The sequence below is a fragment of the Epinephelus fuscoguttatus genome, linkage group LG2, assembly GCF_011397635.1.
Source record: "Epinephelus fuscoguttatus linkage group LG2, E.fuscoguttatus.final_Chr_v1".
Taxonomy (NCBI): Eukaryota; Metazoa; Chordata; class Actinopteri; order Perciformes; family Serranidae; genus Epinephelus; species Epinephelus fuscoguttatus.
The window spans coordinates 16,957,355-16,977,565 of NC_064753.1; the positions used below are offsets into that span (position 1 = coordinate 16,957,355).

Sequence of the window (20,211 nt, forward strand, 5' to 3'; positions counted from 1 at the left end):
TCAAATGTGTGAGAAAGTCAGGAGTTGCCTCAGCTTTGATCTCAATCAGTGCTGGTTTGAAGACATTTAAACCCTTGAGTAAACTACCTCCTATCAACATTTAGAAAACCTGTGTTTACTAACTGCCTCAGCCGTTGCTTGAGGTCGACTGTACAATCTAGCTTTGATGAGTTGATTTCTCTGCCGTGCCGTGTCTATTCAAAACATGCACACTGACAACTTGTAGAGGACCACATGCATCAATGTGATCTGTGGTCTGACCCATTTACAAGCAACTGTTGACAGTTAGCTGTGCAAGCAGAAAACAAACCAAGGTACCATTTCTGAAAATGTGAGCAGCACGACTATTTTGAATGTAGAGCCACTGGGTACACAGCCTTTGTCTCAGCAAGGTCCTGCTCTGTGATATTTTCAGGCAAGAATTTCTTCAGACCCCCACTGTTTGAGCGCTAGATGTGACTATGCAAAATCACCTCAGCATTGTTTTTTTTTAGCTGGCAGAGCCACATTTAGATAAATTGTAGATAAATCCGCTTTCTATTCCTAGGAGCAATTTCCTCTCTCCCAAACTTTGTCCTACTTACTACACAGAGGCAAAGCTGTTTGTCACCTGTATACTGTGTTCCTCTGTTCTGTCCGCGTGTTTGCAATTTCCTGTCCATTCTTCACCCAGAAGCTTTCCCTGTGGGGAGTGTGGGCAGTGGTGAGGTTACACTGCAGGGTAACGGGTTTGAGAGGAGTGTCCGCTGACAGGATGGTCTGATCAGAGGCATTGATCTTTGGTTCTGGAAGACAGAGACAGTCAAACCTTATCACAGAAGTGGGGCTCAACGCTGTTTTAACGCTTCCTCCCATGCTGTAGTAGCTGTAGGCTGTGTGCTGTTTTTATACGATCTGTGTAGGAGGAGGGTGTCTATGAAGCGAAAACAAAAGTGCACACAACAAACAAACAGAAGACATAATAAGTACATGAAACAGCTGTGAAGCCTTGTATCAACCATTTATCTTTAGAGTAAAAAAGTAGTACTTCAGTAGTATTTCTGCATGGATCAACATTAGGAGAATAAGAGAGATTGAGACAAACAAAATATTACTCAAATATTAATTTGACTGATTATATCTATCTCTTCTCAGAGCACCGCATTTATCAGTGATTTTCTGAATACTTTAAGTCACAGTCTCCAGGAGGATATATGACAGATAGGCCTGGAAGATATTCTGTGGCTGATAACTGCAGACATTTTAATGCTTCATTTTAACTGGGGAAACTGAATGGACTCTCAAAGATGGCCCACCCTAAAGCTTCCGTGTAAATGTCATCAGAATATAGAGGTAAAAAAATATACTTGGAGATCTGGGCTGAAGATTTATACAACACTGAGCAGTCCCTTGACATTTTTACATTATAGCTGAATGACTACCTAAATTACTTCACTCTCCAAATGGCTAAGCACACTGGTTACTACACAATACCAGGGTCCATTTTTCAAGGACGTTCAGGGAAGCAGGAAGTGTCATCGGAGAGCGAGGCGCCCTTTGCTCTGCCATGAGTAGTGAGCAGGAAGCCTCCTCCGCCCTGCCCCTCCTCTTCTTCCTCCTCCTCCTCCCACTCCAGGGCGGGCCAACCATGGCAACGATGAAGCCCCCAAGGGGAGGAGCAGAGAGGAGAAGCATCATAATCCTACTACTGGCTGCTGCTGCAAGGCCACTAGCAAGGGGAAAGAAGGGCTACTAAGACCTGCAAGTGACTTCTATTAGCATGCATGACACCTTCTTCTTGCGATTCTTTATAGTCAATAGCTGAGGGGATATCTCATCCCTCCCCCCCTTACAGCTCTCTCTCCCCCACCAAGCAGAACCACATGTACTATTAATAGTATCTTGGAGACATGCATACACACACATTATGAGGTACATAAATTAACATTTAGCAAACACGGCACAGTGGTCCACAGGCAGTTTAACCGGAAGGTTGTTTGTAGGACACCATGATATAAAATGTGGTAACTGTTGGATAATGATCGCCACATCAGAATGTGACTGTAGTGAAACCTGATCTCCCCCTTTCCTCTCACTGCTGCTATAATACAGAGCTGCATTTAGATTGATATTGTATCCAATTATCTGACAGATATTATATGAGGGGGTGATACCTTTTTAAATGATTACATCATCAACATGTTTTCTCTACATCATCGGACACTTAATTAAAGTACCAGTTTTGATTGAATGTCAGCTGGAGCTTTTACATTTTCCCAAGATATATTCAGTCTTTTAATCTAAATAGCTTGGCAAGGTCTGTGTTTGGGGGCCGCATTATATCATTGTAAAAGGCAAGGCAGGCCTCAAATCATAACATAGTAGTACACTGCAATACAAAAAGTGCAACACCGGAGAGATGTCCAACTAACTGTACTGGCACAGGGAGAAAAGTGGGCCCCCTGAGCACATGGTTGAGCTAAATGGTTTGAACCACTCATTCATAATAAGGATATGCAATTTTCAATACATCCTTGTGTCTATTTCAAAACAACACACATTTGTGATACTTTGTGATACAAACAGTAGATCTTCACATACCATTATGACTGTTTTAAAAAGCAAAGTCTCACAAATGTGCTTACTGTAAAATAGCTATCTTTCCACTGAGATCTGTTTTTAGTTAAAGTGATACTACATACAAAAGCTATCCGTACGTATTTTGGTATGAAACACTCACTCTTGCTGGCTTTAAAAGTGACTGTAAAAGGTTTGAGGTTTACTTTTCCCCAGAGACACCAGCTGTGTTCAGCTTGGATTCCAAAGGTAAAAAGCTCTTCACGCAAGAAACAAAAATGGAAAATCATTCACAGAAATCTTGCAAACCACTCCTGCACCATCATCACTTCCCCTAATGTGTATTTGTATCTTCAGAGAAGTATCTCCAAAATACAACTAAATAAAGTACTTTCATGGAAATTGCAGGGTTGCAAGAAGAGTGATAAAAAGGAAGTGTGACATGAAGCCATGTCTTTTGCCATATTTTGGTGTAACATCGGACGATGATGCAAGAGAAGTTTCTACAGACATTTTGAAACCTTGTCACCATTGGAATCAGATGTATTTGACATGAAGTCAAAGCTGAACCCAGTTGATGTTTCTGTCAAAGCAATAGTGCGACATTTTGAGAAATAGGCTTCGATTCAAGACTTAGATATGAGGAACGATCCTCTCATTTCTAGAGAGTGGTATCGATTTCCTCCCAAAAAAAGCAAAACTTTGGCAAAGTAGCGCATTTTCCAAAATGTCCAGGTATTCCTGTGAAGGTCCAGTGTGTAAGGTTGAGGGGATTTAGTGGTATCTAGCAGCAAGGATTGCAGATTGCTACCAGCTTCTACTGGCAAGAATTTCGTCAGCATTTATTGTTCAGGAGGTTTTTAGCAGGAGGCAGATTATCCACAAAATAAAACTAATTATATATTAAACAAATGAACCCAGTGATTGCCCACCCTCATTGCAAAGGGGCTGCCAACTACAGTGGCCAGTGTGAAAACATGAATGGCCCTATCTAGAGCCAGCCATTTAGAAACATGGCAGTGCAATGTAGCATAGACAAGGACCTGCTCCCTATGTGGATTTAAACGGCTCATTCAAAGGTAATGAAAACACAGTGATTCCTTTTTTCAGGTTATTATACACAAAAGAAAATAGATTATATTATATTCCATTTCTGCCAATATATACCCCTAAATCCTACACACTGGACCTTTAATAGGAAAAACACAATTTCTTTAAGAGTTTCATACTCAAAAGATAGATTTGGGGAGAGTATCACTTTAAACACATGTAGAAAGTACATGTTAAAAAGATGTATCTTCAGTCGATATTATCCACACATGCATATTTTTGTTTTGTTTTGTTTTGTTTTGTAATTGAATATTAAACAGCCTAGTAATGGTAATCAATTACTCCGTAAATATCATGGTTCTGAGTATAGTGATTTAGAGTGATTCACATTCACAAGCTAAATTAAACAAAAGGCCAAAACAAGACAGTAAGACTTTGGCATGTTTCCCCAACTACAGACAATACATCCATATCAGTGGGCTATTATGTATAGCCTGTTATATACATGTAATAACTTGGATATTACATGTATATATGAAGAACATTTACTCCTCAGTAATGACAGAATATATTTAGCGAGGGCTTGAATTGCAGGTCAGACAAGTTACACTGTGGCAGGAATGTAGCAAACGAGTAAATGTGAACAGCTTCTGTCCTTTGCACTTCTTTTAACAGTTTAAATTGCCTCAGCCCTACAGCTAATCAAATAGTGCTCACACAGAAATCAAAATTTGTCAGTCCAATCAGAAGAGCCAGCAAGGATCAAACTCCTCTAAGCTTCTCAGAGAGCTTCACTATGACTAACAACATTCCACATCTCTGTGTGCTCCAGTGGGCAGAGCACTGAAGCATGTACAGATTAGGAGGGTCCAGTTGAAATTCAGTTTGTTTGAATGTTTGTGTGCATAGCGCAGAGGGTTAAAGGATATAATGTCATTACTGATTCACAGTCACACGCTTAATGGCTGAGAAGGCACAAGGTTACACAGTACACAGGCGAGTCCAGAGAGACTGTTTAGTAAAAGTGAAATCTCTGCCTCATCTGAACGAGAAACGAGACACTCAAGGCCCTCGTGTGGTCGTATCCTTTATTGGATTACCACACATGAATTTGAAAGCAGAAAATGTTTGCTTTTATCAAGGAAAGAGTTGACAACAGGAATCACTCTTTTACACCTTAACGGATCCCTCCTTGTGTCTTCTTACAGTCCCATTTACACTGTACCCAGAGTGAGAAAGCCAAATCAAAAGCACCATTACTTCAAAGCACCACTAGGTTTCCGCTACATTTAGCAGGCAGGGCTTTGAAGTAAATAAAATAATCCACATAACGCAAGAGACACAACATAATGTTAAGGGAATAAGTATCACAAATAAGTCCAGGAATAGGAAATGGGTGAAATTAGGATACAGAGAAAAAGATAATGATCAGAATATTGTAAAAGGACACATGAGACAGTAAGAACGAAGGTCTGGTGTGGGAGGAAAGAAGGAAATGTAGATAGAGACTGGGTAAAGTTCCTGGGTTTGTGGTCATTTACAACAAGATGCTCAAGGGATTTGGGGAGAGGCTGGGAGTTTACTGAGTTCAGTAACTAAATTGAGGAACAAAATTGAATATTTATGAAAACAAAACTCAAAAGGCAACCACTGGCGTGAGGGAATTAGGGAGGGAACAATTAGAATATTTTTACTATTAATACTTGTGGGAAAAAACCTTTAAAAATGAATAAATAACATGATTAGTGATTGCTTTATTTCTGTCTGGCCAGTGAACGCTGTGGTGGGGTGGGCTCTTGAGAGGTTTTTACGGGCTGGAGTGGTTAGGACAGGGGATCAATAGTTCGTTCATCATCTAGGTACTACAGCACATAGACCACTCACTCTGTAGCACCGAAATGGTGGCCTGGGCGCGGATCCAGGTGATGGCAGGGTTTTGTCGGAGGTCATTGCGCTTGGGGTCGTTGCTGGCCCGGCACTCATAGGTCCCAGAGTCCTCCAGTGTGAGACGTGTGATGCCAAGCACACTGACCCCATTGGTGCCGTAGGCCGTGTTGATGGATACCCGACGCTTGCGGGCTCCGTCCCACAGCTGCTTGAAGGAGTCAGCTCGGTTGATCTCAGCATACCACCACTGGATCTCCGGTGTTGGGTTACCAACCACGTCGCAGTACAGCTCAAAGGTGTCCCCCGTAAGCTTAGTCTCAGACATTGGCGACTTCACAAACCCAGCTGGAGAGGAAAAGTGTATCAGGATGGCAGGGAAGGAAAGGGTAGAAGAGGGTTAGAGCAGTAGGAAGGTGTGATAAGGTTAAGGGATGGAGAAGGAAATTAAATAGGATCAGAGTACATACAAACAAAAGAGCGGATGATTAAAGGCAAATGATAACGAAGCAAGGCTCAAATCATCGATAGGAGGAAAAAGAAAAGGCTAATGATTCACCTAAATCCAGTCCGTTCAACGTCAGGGTTCCTTGGCCCGCTAAGGCCATGAAACTGTCAGACAGAGTCATAGTCAACCAGTCTCAAGTCCATGCCAGCAAGTAGTGCTGGTATAATTTCTCACTCTGTTTTCTTTTTCCTTTCTCCATGTCATTTTCTCTGTCACATTTAACCGTATAAAGATGAGTGCAACAAGATTGAAGGGTAGAACTATTTCTGCATTCTCACTGAGTTTAATCAGTCTCCTTAAAGGTTTGCTTGTCAGAGAGCCTTGACAAGTAGGTGAACAATCACTCAAGGCTTTTCTACACTCACTCTGTGGCAACAATCAGTGGCACCACTCCTACTTGACCCCATTGACATAAAAACTTCTCATAAGAGTGCCACACATTTGTCAGTGCTGGAAAAAACATTGCGCAGACAATCACATGATTTGTCAAAATCATTGGCTTGGAAATGTTCCCCTTGAGATTAAGCCTTGCTGACACCACTCTGTCACAGGAATTAATGTCACTTAAGAGTTATATGACCTGCTGGAATGAAAGGTTATTGCCTCCATTAAATGTGTTAGTAAGTTTGTTAGTTAGAATACCTCATCAATAAGAACTTGAAAGTTTGGCAAAGTAACACGTTTTTCGTACTGAGGCACAGAGGCACCCTTTATCGTTGTTATAAGACGCACAGGGTGGCTGCATTTTTCGACATTCCAAGCAACTGCCATAGTATAGAAAGTGAGAAAGTCCACAGAAGTCCGGTGGGTGGAAGGGGAGAAGGGGAGGTGGACTTTCACCTGGGAGACAGCTGTTCATTTCCTGTGTGAAACCAAAAGAAATGTTTATAACAATGTAGTGTGCTAGTATGTGTAGCATGCTATGGTGGTGACACGTTATGTTTTTGACAAACACAGTTATTCAAATGGCATTATCTCGCTTATACCATGGTCACTTGTCAAACAAGCAAACAAAAAAACTTCCTTTACATTTTCATGTGTTTTGCAATCAAAATCTTGTTTTTTTTTTTACAAGCCTGAGGGTTTGACCTATACCTGGGACAATAATTACCATGGGTGCAATGGGAACATTGTTCAGTCCGCCAGTAAACAGGCCAAACCTCAGATATGACTCCACACAGCTCACAGAACCCTTTGGCTCAGCTATGAGCCAGAAAGCTAACGTTATGCTAGCAAGATTCAAAGTCAATACCATTGCATACGGTTGACGAACAGTTAATATAATTTGACAGTATGTTTTACTACAAGACTAATAATTAGATATTAGCTTGTTAACTTGTTGCAATAAATTGTAAACGGAGGCGCTGACTACATCCCCGTTACTCAATTTCGATGCCTTTGTTGTTATTTAGACAATGAACAAACAATTTTACTGGGACTACTGGGAATTATCAGAAATGAATGAACACCCTGCTGCCAATTAAAATCAAGTATTCACCCAGACTATGGTATAACATACTGTATATAAGCTTGTATGATTGTTTCACTAATTTGTTGATACCCTTCACCAGTTTCCTATAATCCATTAATCCATTTTCTACATCCACCTGTTCTGTTCAGGGTCACAGGGTGCTGGAGTCTATCCCAGCTCATATGGATAGGTAGGGTACACCCTGGACATGTCGCCAGTCTGTCACAAGGCTAACACATACAGCCGGACAAACACATTCACAGTTGTATTCACACCTTTAGGCAATTTACAGTCATTGGTTCACATAACATGCATGTCACTGGACTGTGGGAGGAAACTGGAGATCCTGAGGGAAGCCCATGCAATTCTTGCACATGATATTGTAGAAGGTTAAATGGGTCTGTTTTTGTTTTGTTTTTTTTTGTGATTTTTTAAACACACTGAAAGAAAATCTTCACATTGGTTTTAAAAGGATGCATTCTGTGATGTCATACAGATATTTTGCCTACTCAATAATTAATACGTTCATACACTGATGCCAATTCTCATGGCTTATCTTTTTTCTCAGAGCTTCAAATGCCTTTTAAAAACAATTCACAGAATCTTCACAAATAGATGTTACTGTATGTATGTATGTATGTATGTATAAACCTAATCTCTTCATCCATATCAGCTCTTGCTAGTAACGCCAGAAATTAGGTCAGCCAGCTTTCATTTTGGATAAGCTGGACTTTAAGAGCAGGTTCTCAAAATTCACATATGGTCACAGTGGAATAGGATCGTTAGGATGGAATCACACACAGTTGATGTGTGCTTTTAAAGCAAAATTGACTTTAAGAAACACGTGGAACCTGAATATGCAGTCATGTCCCCAATACATCTCGCTGCTGGCATTTAATCTGAGGGAGCTGTACAAACAACCCCTATTTTTTCTCCCCACCTTACCTCCATGTGATGAAACACAGTGAAATTTATAGGATCTATAAGCATTATTACCACGACGGCGAGTGCACCATGCTGTGTCTGATTCATGACCCGGTTTCACATCAGTAGTTAGCCCAACAATGCACTGCCAGCCTTAATGAAGCTCATCTAATGACAAATCACCTGGACCACAGACACTGTTCTCTGCCGCCCCTGCAGCCTGTCAGCTGTAAACCACATGTGCTTAAATAAATCAGAAAAAAAGCATTGCCTTAACTCTGCCCTGGATTGTTGTAGAGGAAATGGGAACAAAGAGCCCGTGGTCTCTTGAGTGTTAGACTGTGTGCTGTGTCTAAATACAACAGCTTACAGGCCCTCCCAGATCTGTCTGCCCTGCTCAAAGTAATGTCTCATAAGCACATGAACAGATAAGCCCGTGGAAGCCTGAGGAGGGAGTGTAAACAGCTACATTCAGCTCATCCCCACAATGAAGCCATTTCATTTAAATAATTTTATTGAAAGTTTAACTGCCAGGTGAAAATAAATACCATTCACAAGGCTTACAGTACATTATTCTCTGCACACTGGACTCAAATAAGGCTGTCAAAGTACAGCCAAAATATTTCACATACCTAACAATACATGGATTTTTGTTAGTACAGTGGTAACGTGTCTGTTGCTTAACACTAGTTTGTGACTCACAGCCATATGAAAATTAATTAGATGATAGGAATGAGAAAAAGTGAGGAGAATTTAGCAAATTAATGAAATAATATTTGAGGTATTCATGTGTGAGGATATTTGGTGCTTACAACTTGTGTTGCTATGTGCAATGCCTAGAGATATGCCGAGTAATTAGCATTTGTTTCTTTTCTCTGGAAACATCTGGGCCCATCAAGCTCACCACATAATCCCAGAGGGTAAATCCAAGCCTAGCCGCCTACACTGCTAAAGCAATATTTCAATTTGACAGAACATTCACTATGGCGTTCTTTACTATGATTATGGGTATGACAGTAAATTGGCTCGGCACATGGCACAGCTAACCGTTGTCAGCCATGCGTAAGTGCTCATAATCACAGTATAGTATCTTCTTAAAATAAAAAAAGAAAATAATGCCCTCCAAGGTGATGGCAAATTAAATCAGAAAAAGGAACAGATGACTTAATTTAAATTCAGGCTCAGGGAGGCTCTGCGGAGAAATACCCACAGAACAAACTACAGACAGCACTCGGCCAATGAGCAGGCCAATTTTTGTGTTGTTTAAACAAGGAGCTTATACTGGCAGTGAAAACAAAACACAAAGCAGCCAGCCGGTACTCATTCATTTCAAAGGCGTGCGGGGAGACAAGAAGTGACAATGAATGGTGGTCAGATCTCAGCTACTTGGTGACAGAGGAAAGATGAACGCAGACGATGATAACACTTTTATTGTTGGATTGTGTTTCCATAAGCATAGTAGGCTCCTCCTGCTGTTTATCGTACATGGACATCAATGGACATGGACATGTTTTTGCTGCAACCTACATAAAGTTTCAATTAGAAAGTCATCTGATGATTATTGTTCCAATAATCAATATATTATTTCATACAGTAAACTTTATAATATGCCCTACCATTTCACAAAGCCTAAGATGATAACTTAAAATTGATATTTCTGTCCAACCAACAACTGTCTAAACTCGCAAGCAATTCTTGGTGAACTTCGCAACTTTAACAATCTCTTATCAAAATAATTGCCAATTAATTTCCTAAACTTATCAACTCATAATGAATTGACTAACTGCATGGCAAAAAAAAATGCATGGTTAAAAAATATTAATATAAATTCATTTTTTCAATGCATGTTTTTTTTAACAGTAGTGTATCTGTGTTTTGTGTTATTCCTCAAAATCCACAGTATGACAACAGTGCCCGCAAGCAAGAGACTTGGTGGACTTGCAGCACATCACAAAGCCACTGTTGATGTTAGTGCACAGTTAGTGTACATTTGTAACGGCAAATAAAAACAGTACACAACAAGCTCTCTAACACATGAATTGTTGACCAATAAAACAATAAAATGAGTCAAACAAGAAATAGACTTGTCTAGTATACCTGGGGGCCTAAATGAAACTATAATCATAAAGCTCTGTAGAGCCTTAACAATGTAGGTCAGGCTTTACCGTCACCTAAAGTCAATCAAATCAAATACTTGCTCTCTGTAGGCTTTAAAGGTTAGCTCTGAAAAGTTATACTTAGTGATGTAGAGGAGGTAATGCAGAGTTATACAGGGTTTACCCACTGCTTTTTCTGGCAGTTTATGGTGTACCAACCTATCAACTAAAATGCCACTGACATATATAGAGGCGTATACCCACTTCCTCCTCTGTAACCTACCCATCTACCTAGAAGTACACCCACCTCATCAGCTACCACTACACCCCAGGTATTCCCCTTTGTTTAGCTGCTAAAGGTGGCTAATTGCTAATGCCTGTGGAGCTAACATGGGGATGTTCTGTTTCTAATCCTCCCCAGTGGATGCTCTACTTGTGTATTGTGATGCTACATGTTGTCTTTGCACATTTGCCAGACCAACATATTGTACTGACACAAATTAATACAAACCAAAATATTAGCCAAACACACTGAGCTGTGGTGGGTTGTTTTTCTCTGGTCAGTGTCACAGTAAATTGGGGGGTGTCGCAACACTAAATGTAGCATTCTCAAAAGAATATTATAGGTTAGTTGTAACAAATGTGAGCTTCACCGCAAGAGGAGGCATGGTGATTTTTTTCTGTAGCTGAATGCACAGTAAGACAAACATCTATGACTGAATGTGTGCAGAAGTGTGGTTGCTATGGTGGCTTGTTTGTAATCTAACAAAAATAAGGTCAAACATTTATATGAGTAGATGATTCAAGAGAAATTAGGCTGTTGAACACAAAATAATGATGTCCCTCACAGTGCCATGTCGGACTTGCATGCTTTAGCTCACTTCATTCCCTTATGACATGTGCACAATAGGACCACAAAATAACCTGTAGTTTTCTGTGACAAGCTCTGTCTCAGGCTGTGTGAAAATCACAGTCATTACAGCCTACATACTCCACTGATGTAGGTAGAGAAGAGAGCTCCCCCGAGGACTGACAGCAAGCCACACACCACCACCATGCAGCATGAGAGTGAGTCAGCTGCCGTCCTACAACCAGAGAAAGCAGCGAGTAGAAACCCCCCCAGGGCTGCTGAACTGGTGATGTGCTAGGCAGTGTGTGTGTGTGTGTGTGTTTGAGTTTGTGGTTGTGGGTGCATCTTTGTTGTACCTGCATGGTACTCTGACATATGTATGCCTTTACAGGTCATTTGTATGACACAGTGAACCATGGTTGTGACGATGGTTTGCAGTTTGATATCTTTCACTCACTGTTGTTAGATGAGGACACAGGTAGCAGTTGCGGTATATGTTAGAATATTACCCACAGCACTGTAAGTCGCATAGTAAAAAGTCAAACTCATGTTTGTCCCAGTTATGTTTCCTTTCTTGTTGTTTTTACTCAAATAAAATCAAGCAATTTAGATCTAATCTAGTGGCAGATTTTAGTGATTCACTCAGGTGTTTTCAGTTATTTTAAATGATTTAGATCTACTTTTGGGGTGAAGTTAGGCAAAGCTATCCCAGGAATGTTCAAGGTCACCTATCTCCAAAAACCCAAAAGAACCAGAAAGCTGTAACTTGTCCTGCCTTAAAGAGTCAGTGTGTAGGATAGAGGGGAATAAATTTGGAGTAATGTAAAGCAATATAAAGTAATTAAGTTTCTTTACCTGTGTTTTTGTTACCTTAGAATGAGCTGTTTATATCTACATAGGGAGCAGGTCCTTATTCATGGAGATCACCATGTTGCACTGCCATGTTTCTACAGTAGCCCAGGACAGACAAACCAAACACTGGCCTTTAACATTTTCATATTGGCCACTGTAGTTAGCAGCCCCATAGTGATAAGCTGCATTTAAAAAACAGAGATTTTTTAAAACATGAAACAGCTTTATTCAGTGCTTTTACTGGTTCAAATAACCAGGGGCATTTGTTTTGAAGAGCAAGAGACCAATTCAGCTCCCGGTAAAAACCTCCTGAATGTTTGGATCTTAAGTTATCAGAAAAAAAAGGTGAGCAGGGGCCACAAAACAAATACGGTGTCAGCCAAGAACAGTTTTGAGCTTTTAAGCATAAGTGAAAACACCTGTGTGAGTTTACAATGGGTAACCAGATCAGCCATAGTTTCATAATACATATATTGTGGTCTGCCTTATTTTGTTTTTCTTTTCTTTTCCCTCAACACTTTCTCTACTTTTTATCTACCTAAGGGTAGTTAACACTTTTTGAAACTGCCTCAAGGTTAATTACACCTTTATATCCTCCTCATACCCTGCTCGCAAGTGAATTAGGACAACCACTTTGTCATAAATTAATAAATAAATAATGTAACGTCTGCAGTAACGTGCATTAAATGTCATAGTCTTTGCTTAAAAAGCTAATACCTGCAACACACCCAGTGTAAGTCCTAGAAGGCCATTTCTGCTCCTACAAGCAAATGCAGTGATATTTAGATTACCATATTACACAGGAGCAATTCGATGTGTAGAAGTCATGTCATATAATGTTTAAAGCTCCATTTAGGTTAAATACTGATCTGCCTTTATAGGAATCATTTGAAAAGATTTGATAAGAACTTGTACTATACTTGGAATACACTTTGTTGATGTAATATTTAGTGTGCAGGTAAATTTGTGTCACACTTCAGAAAGAGTGGTTTAAGTTTTCGGTGCTGCCCTTGTCACAGCACTGATACCTTATTTTAAACTACTGTGATGGAGCAATGTGACAAAATACTGCAATTATTTGCAAAGCTGAATTTCCAGAGAAAGCAGCCGTTGGGCCGACCATTTCCATTTTGCTGGTAATACTTGAGTCTGTCATTCAGATCACAGAAGAGAGGCAACAGTTTAATGAGATTTAAATCCCAATAACCCCTGTGCTGGGTTGAAATGCTCTAATCCCATCCCGTAATCACAACCAGTGAGCACTTCTATTTCTCTTTCAGAGGTCAAAACAAGGGAATTCAAATGATTTGGCGTAAAATCCCAAGAAGCATGGCAACAGATGCGTCATGCGACACTGAATCTCATCATCAAAACAGCACAAAATAATCTAAAATTTAAAGAACCACACCTTCAGAGGAGTATGTTTTACTGCTTATTGTTCTCTGATGGGGTGTCAAATGCTATTCCTTAACCTCCTCCACACTTCCAAGTATTATTATTTGTCAACTTCAATTATCCTGGTATGCTAAATATCAGCAGGCATGAGCCTCTTGGTAGAAAATCAACCTTGTATCTGCTAGGTCACTAGTTAAAATGCCCAGGCTGTGATGAAAATCTGGCCAGGTATAAATGAAAGTAACCTCTTTGAGTATCCTGTCTGTGAGCTGCCCTTGTGCAGCACACTTAACCTGAGCTGTTCCGGTAGAACAGCCAGTAGTACAGGGCTGTGGCTAAATTGGGGAACTTCCAGCTGTGAATGTGTGTAACTGTGTGAATGCGAAGCAGGGTGGTGCTAAAAGAAACAGCATGCACGCTCAGCAAAAACCTTCCCTGGACAAATCACTATTAAAAAAAACATTGCTCATCTTACAGTTGTGCATCAGTATATAACTGCAGTGTGTTTTAGACTGTGTGATGCTGCTCCCAATCAGTGCAGTCCATATCAGATTTCACAGTGGGCAAGCGTGACTCAGTGTAAGAGCTGGCTTGAGTCCTACAGCATATTTTCCAGACTTATAAATGCCTTTGTCCAGAGCTTGGACAGAAACATGATAATGGACAAAGCTGCTGCATTATATAGTAGGGTCTATTGATTTAATAGCATGTAGCTGTAAGATGCTCATCTTAAAGGCACAGTTCAAAAATACATATTTTTCCTCTTCTCTTGTTGTGAGCAGTTTAATGAAGAAACTATTTTCTTTCTACTTAACAACTGCAAACTGTATCACAGCATAGAAAGAAACATACATCTACTGCTAGCTTACTTAGCATAACACTAGGCCCGTTTCCACCGCAGGAACTTCGGGGTAATTTTACAGGGCCGGGGCCATTGGTGCGTGTCTCCACCGCAGGAACCACCCCTGAAGGACAGAGTTCCAGAACTTTTACAGGGGCTAAACATGTCCCTGCCTCGGAGTAGGTACTCAGAACAGCCCGAGAGACTCCTGGCTGGGGCTTGGGGATTACTTGGTGCTGATTGGATATACTCAAGGCGGGATGTGACGTTTTGTAATTTACTATGGTTATCGTAGATTAGCTGGGCTAACCGTTAGTTGTTAGCCGTTAGCGGTGTCTGTAATAACTCAGTAACTCAATATATGGTCCGTGAAAAAAATATTTTTTCCAGCAGATATCTTAGTTACAACATGATTGAGCTAGCAAAGCAGTTTTGTGTTGCTATGTGTGGTATTTATTCAGTTTTGGGAAATCACGATGTCTAGAAAGCATCAGTGGCTGCAGCTGACAGGGACAGCTGACAGCAGCAGCAAAGCTAACGTCAGGACATCATCTGTTAAAAGCCTCCCGTTGTCGGATACCACATGAAACTACTCCAGTTAGCTCAATCATGTTGTAACTAAGACATCTGCTAGAAAAAAATTTCACGGACCGTTTATTGAGTCACTGAGTTATTACAGACACAGCTAATGGCTAACAGCGTCCCTACGTCGCCCGGGTCAAAATGGTCGCGCAACGATTATGTCACATCCAGAGCCCCGTAACTTTACAGGAACCTTCCTCCTACTCTGCTCTCTTAGTGGAGACACGGCGGTTGAGAGGGCCAAGCGAGAGGATGTTCATGTAGTAGTTCCTGCCCCCCAAATAGTACCAGGAACTTCTTCAGTGGAAACGGGCCTATTGAGCTAGCTAATGTTACACCTCAGCCAAGGAGGACACCATTAATCTTTACATCTCATGCTGTCACGAGTGTGAGCCTCTCGTCAATGAGTAGATGCATGCTTCCTTCTTGTAGTGTTGCAGTTGGCGGGTGTGGAAAGAAAATGGTTCCTACATGAAATTGCTCACAACAACATCTGTGGATTACCTTGAGTAACTGGGTCGAGATTTCTGGAAAGAGACAATGCTGTTGAGATTTTCAAATGTATTTTTTGGCACATTGAGCTCCACAAGCGGAGTGCCATCTAGTTCCATTATGTTCAATAGAAGGCAGATAGCTGATAGGCTGATAGCTCCAGTACTCTGCAACTCACACCAAAACAATCCAGACTGACAAAAAGCACCAAAGGTAAGAGGAAAAATATGTGTTTTTTGATTTGAGATGAACTGTCCCTTTAAAATGCAACTATGGCCTCTGTGGATGATAATGTACAAGTGACACAGAGAAGAATTAGAGGGCCACATACTGACCACAAAAACCTCACAACAAAAAATAATGGCAGTACATATTGTAATACATGTCGAATTATCTTTCTCTCGTCATATACTCTAATAGTTTAACCTTAACAAGAAGCAGTATTTGTTGTTGTGCTCACTCAGTCTAAAGCAACTGGTCATCAAACAGTTAAAGGAGAGAAAACAATTATAAATAGTTAATGTTTATCATGGAGGTAATAATACCAGCTCGTTATTCTAAAGGTTGTCTTGACGTGATCTGCATGTTTGGAATCACGCAGGCAGCGATAACACAACAACAAAGTTGGCAGCAGGAGCAGGCTACATGCTTCGTAGGGGGAAATTATATAAGACACCGAAGCACTTCCTCAGGTCAGCCCCAGCCACCTTCTCAACAGCTTTTATTTTCTTTGCATAAAGATCACATCATCTCTCAGCTTAAGTTGTTCACAGCCACCTAGCGAGCCTTTAGAAGGCTTTGCAGCTGTGCACAAGGAGGCCGTCCATTAAGAGTTAATGAATTCACTTTCACAAAAGGACCTTAAAGCCACAGTTCTCAGTGCTGTGTCTCGGAGATAAAAATAGAAACGAGGCAGAATGGACGGGATGCTATTTACAGTCCTCCAAATATCTGTCGCAGAAACTGTCCACCTATAGTAGTAGGCCTACTTTCCCCTGAGCATGAGGAAATAATGACATGAATTCCCTCTGCTTCCCAGAGACAGTGATTACATCTCATGCACTTATAATTATTATCACCCACACCCCCACCCCCACCCCCTCCCCCCACACCACTGCCTGAACTCTGCAATATCACAGGAAAATCTAGGATTGCATAAGAAGCCATGCACCTATTGCCCTTAATCTGAACTGTGAGAGAGAAATGAAATGGCTTCTGGATGCATGTGATGAGAGCAAATATCTGAATATTTCCAACACACTAACTGTAGCTTATTACAGCTGTGATCGCACCTGTGATGAACGTAGGTCTGTTTACTATAAATGAAATGTGTCATGACTGCAGGATTTCTACATTGAACAGACAAAGCATCCACACATTCGGTGACATGGTTTGCACCAGTCTGTCTCCCACTGACCCCTGGCTGTAAGTGCATGTGTGTCTGTGGTGTGAACTGGGGCCTCAGTGAGTGGGCACTAGCACAGAGCAAAGACCACAGGAAGTGTTTGGAATGCCTTTGCTTGAGCTTTATCAAACAATGGAGGGCTTATTGGGTATTTGATTTTCCAGATAGCAAGATCAGAGAACAACTGACTGTACGTGCACACACTTCAAGCACCTCAGAGAAATTAACAAAGAAGAAAGAAAGGAATTCAGGAGATAATATTTAGTTACGTAACGGCTGTGGTATTTAAGTTTTTTTCTCCGTGCAAGCTAAAGATGTAGGTTGTGTCTGTGCTTTCTTAAAACGAGCTAGATTTTACTTGTGCTTCTTTCATTTCTGCATATTGTGTTTTGCTAGTATCACAATAAACAGTGACAACCTTTCAGTGTATAAGACTTTGTTGTGAATAATCTTAAACAATTTGCATTTCAAGTATTTGCAAACACAAGTTCTTGAGAGGTAGGAGAGAGCTGGATTGAGGTTTTACACAACCTCCTCATCAGAATACATCTTATTAAGTCTTGCATAGTGGGTGTCCGATTATCCCACAGAAGAGACGAGGTGGACATTAAGCACTAACATTTTAAGTATGCAGAGTAATTTCCTGCCTCAAGGACCAGATCATGTCAGTGATATTGATTTGAACACACAGATGCCTTGACATGTGGGCACAGATGCTTCTCAAATGATATGAATACAGACAGTGATTATTCAATTTGTATTTTAAAGTGCCAACATCTTCACAATCATGCCTGGGTCGCTCAGGGGAGCCATTGAGGTTATTTTAAAAACTGAGAGAATACAGATTCCACTTTCATCACATGAATGGCCGCTGATTTGTGTGCCCCTCTGGGTGATGTGATTCAACAGAATTTGAAGTCAGGACATGCTGTATCAGAGGAGGGCAGCCTGGAACACCCAACAGCATGTCACTGACATTTACTTAGACCAAATCATGTCAGTTTTATTATGATTAATGCACGGTGAACTTTTGAAAGTAATGTCACAAACGAACGTCCTCTATTAACCAAAGCTCTTACTGAATATTTGGGAAGAGATAAACATGGTGCTTAAACATCATAAAAGTAGATGAGGGTGTGATTTGTGCATGCATGTAGTTTTGCAGTACATACAGACTGTACCAGCTGGGCAGGAGCGAAAGATCCACTTAAGCTGGCATGATGGGAAATGTATGATAGGGAAGTAGTTTAGTCAAGTCAAACAGATGCACAGGCCCAGTAACAGTGATCCAGAAGGGCCTGGTATTTACAGTAGGCCTATTTACAACACACACTGGGCGAGTCTTAAGCCGGTGTTGGGTGTTGATAATATATGACTGGATCAGCATCCATAGCAGGTTAGTCTTGCTTGACACAGTGCTACCCAACCCCCTGTGACTGAACAAACTACACACTGGCAGCATAAGGATACCCATAGGCTACTGCTGTGTAAATATCCAGAAAACTATTTCTGTGAAGGTACAAAGCTCTTATCTTATTATAAAACAAATTATGCAGAACATATTTGACTTGCTTGAAAGTGGCACTTAACACCTCTCATAACACACCTTCAGTACACTCAGCTGACAGTAAATAACCTCGCAAAAATGTCAGAGCAACGTCAGTTTCCTCTCTGGTTTATGACTTAAGAGTTCCGTTTCGTGGTCAGTTCTTGGATCATATTTGTTGGCTCCTAACTCTGGCCTTGTTGTCGAGATGCGTGAAACTATAGTAGTGGCTTTAACGCAGTCATTCTCAAAATCCTCTTTAGAAACATTTCGCTGCTCGAGCGTCCTCCTCACACAAGTCAGGTCACTTTCCCTCAACGCGATGTTTACAGTTATGCCATGGTCACATCTGCTTGCTTACCGTTTTGAGCCGAGATGAAAGGCAGCATCAAGTTCCCCAAAAGGACCACCGCCAGCATCACTGCGTTAGGATGCATTGCTGGGGCTCGATGAGAGTACCAGGGTCTCGGTCGGACGAATGTGGGAGGAGAGATCGTGTATTAAATCACAAGATCTAGAGAGATGGGCCCAGCATAGCACCGGGTTCTTTAAAATAGTCAGCCGATGAGAATTTAAAAAAAAAAAAAATCTGTAGAAATGTCTCCCTGATTCAAAGACCTTTTGAGGACAGCGATGGGTGAAAGGTCCGGGACGAGGCCAGCGGCTCAGGGATGCCGATATGCGGCCATAGGCGGTGAAGAAGCCTCGTCGGATTGCGGAGGAGAGGTCTCTGGGTGTCAGGGAGATTGTCCACAGTGTAGTTCTGAAGATTCAAAGATGCGCAGAGCGATGCGCATTTGCGCTCTCGCGGCCACGGTTCGGTGATTAAAATGAAAGTAGCGCAGAAATTATTCCCGACGGGAAGTGATGTAGCCTAAACATAAGTCTGCTCCAAAAAGAGGAACAGATGCTGGTAGGACACCGACGGCAGCAACGACAAGCTGCGCGTGCCCTATGCGCTCATGACCGTGGATAAATACACACGGGCGCACACACGCATATAACACGTATGTGATGTTGTTTGTGAACTCAGGCAGCTATTATGTGCTTCCCTCATTTCCTTGTTCGCGCATAAGCTTCAATTGTTATTCACATTTTCATCATGTGCCATTTAGAGGCTGTTGTTCTTGCTCATACAGTATTTAATGAAGTGTAAACGACTACAGTTATAGCCTCCCCCTTATGTGATTTCCTTACTCTTTTCAGCATCTCTTGCAATATTCATGCAATCACAAACTGTCAGCTCCTTCATCACCACCAGTCAAGTCAGATTTCTCACAGACTTTGCAGAACAAATGACAGATTTTTCTGTGGGCGAGATTTCAGTATTTACATTTCAAAACTTGCAGTGGCTGTGCAGACGTTACTGAAGGCAATCCAGTCACAGTTTGCACCAGGCACATTTTTCCCAAGCTTATTTCACAGTGCCTAAATACTTTCTCTTGTCAGGTTTTAATGTGAGGAGATTATGGTGATGCTCTTGAGCCCACTGAGGTCATTTATAAATTATGTCATCACATCAGTGGCCTGGGTGTTCTCAAGCTGTATGTACCACATCCCCTTGAAAGTTCAACATGGCCTCCTGTAATCCTCTCTATCCTTAATCTGTGCTGCTACATGGGCGACCTCATGTGGCCAGTTGAGGTAAACTGGAAAGCCCTCAGCATGCACTCCATTTTTTAAATCATAGACAATTGCAACAAATGAACCACAAACACTTGAGCACATGCACACACTTCTATAACTAGCCTTAAAGATT

General features: G+C 41.2%; 1 protein-coding gene across 2 annotated transcripts in view; it reads right to left on the minus strand.

Annotated features, from left to right (window-relative positions):
- Window positions 1–19,413, minus strand: part of nptnb (neuroplastin b) — a 30,482-nt gene extending 11,069 nt beyond the window's left edge. Inside the window, exons 1-3 of one of the 2 annotated variants that reach the window (XM_049593416.1) lie at window positions 18,814–19,413; window positions 5,491–5,838; window positions 611–785 (exon numbers count right to left, since the gene is read on the minus strand). In XM_049593416.1, the coding sequence (XP_049449373.1) occupies window positions 611–785; window positions 5,491–5,838; window positions 18,814–18,889 (599 nt within the window). In that variant the 5' untranslated portion in view covers window positions 18,890–19,413. The remainder of the gene's footprint in view (window positions 1–610; window positions 786–5,490; window positions 5,839–18,813) is intronic. The other variant, XM_049593426.1, reaches the window with a different exon arrangement.
- Between the last annotated feature and the right edge of the window lie 798 nt (window positions 19,414–20,211).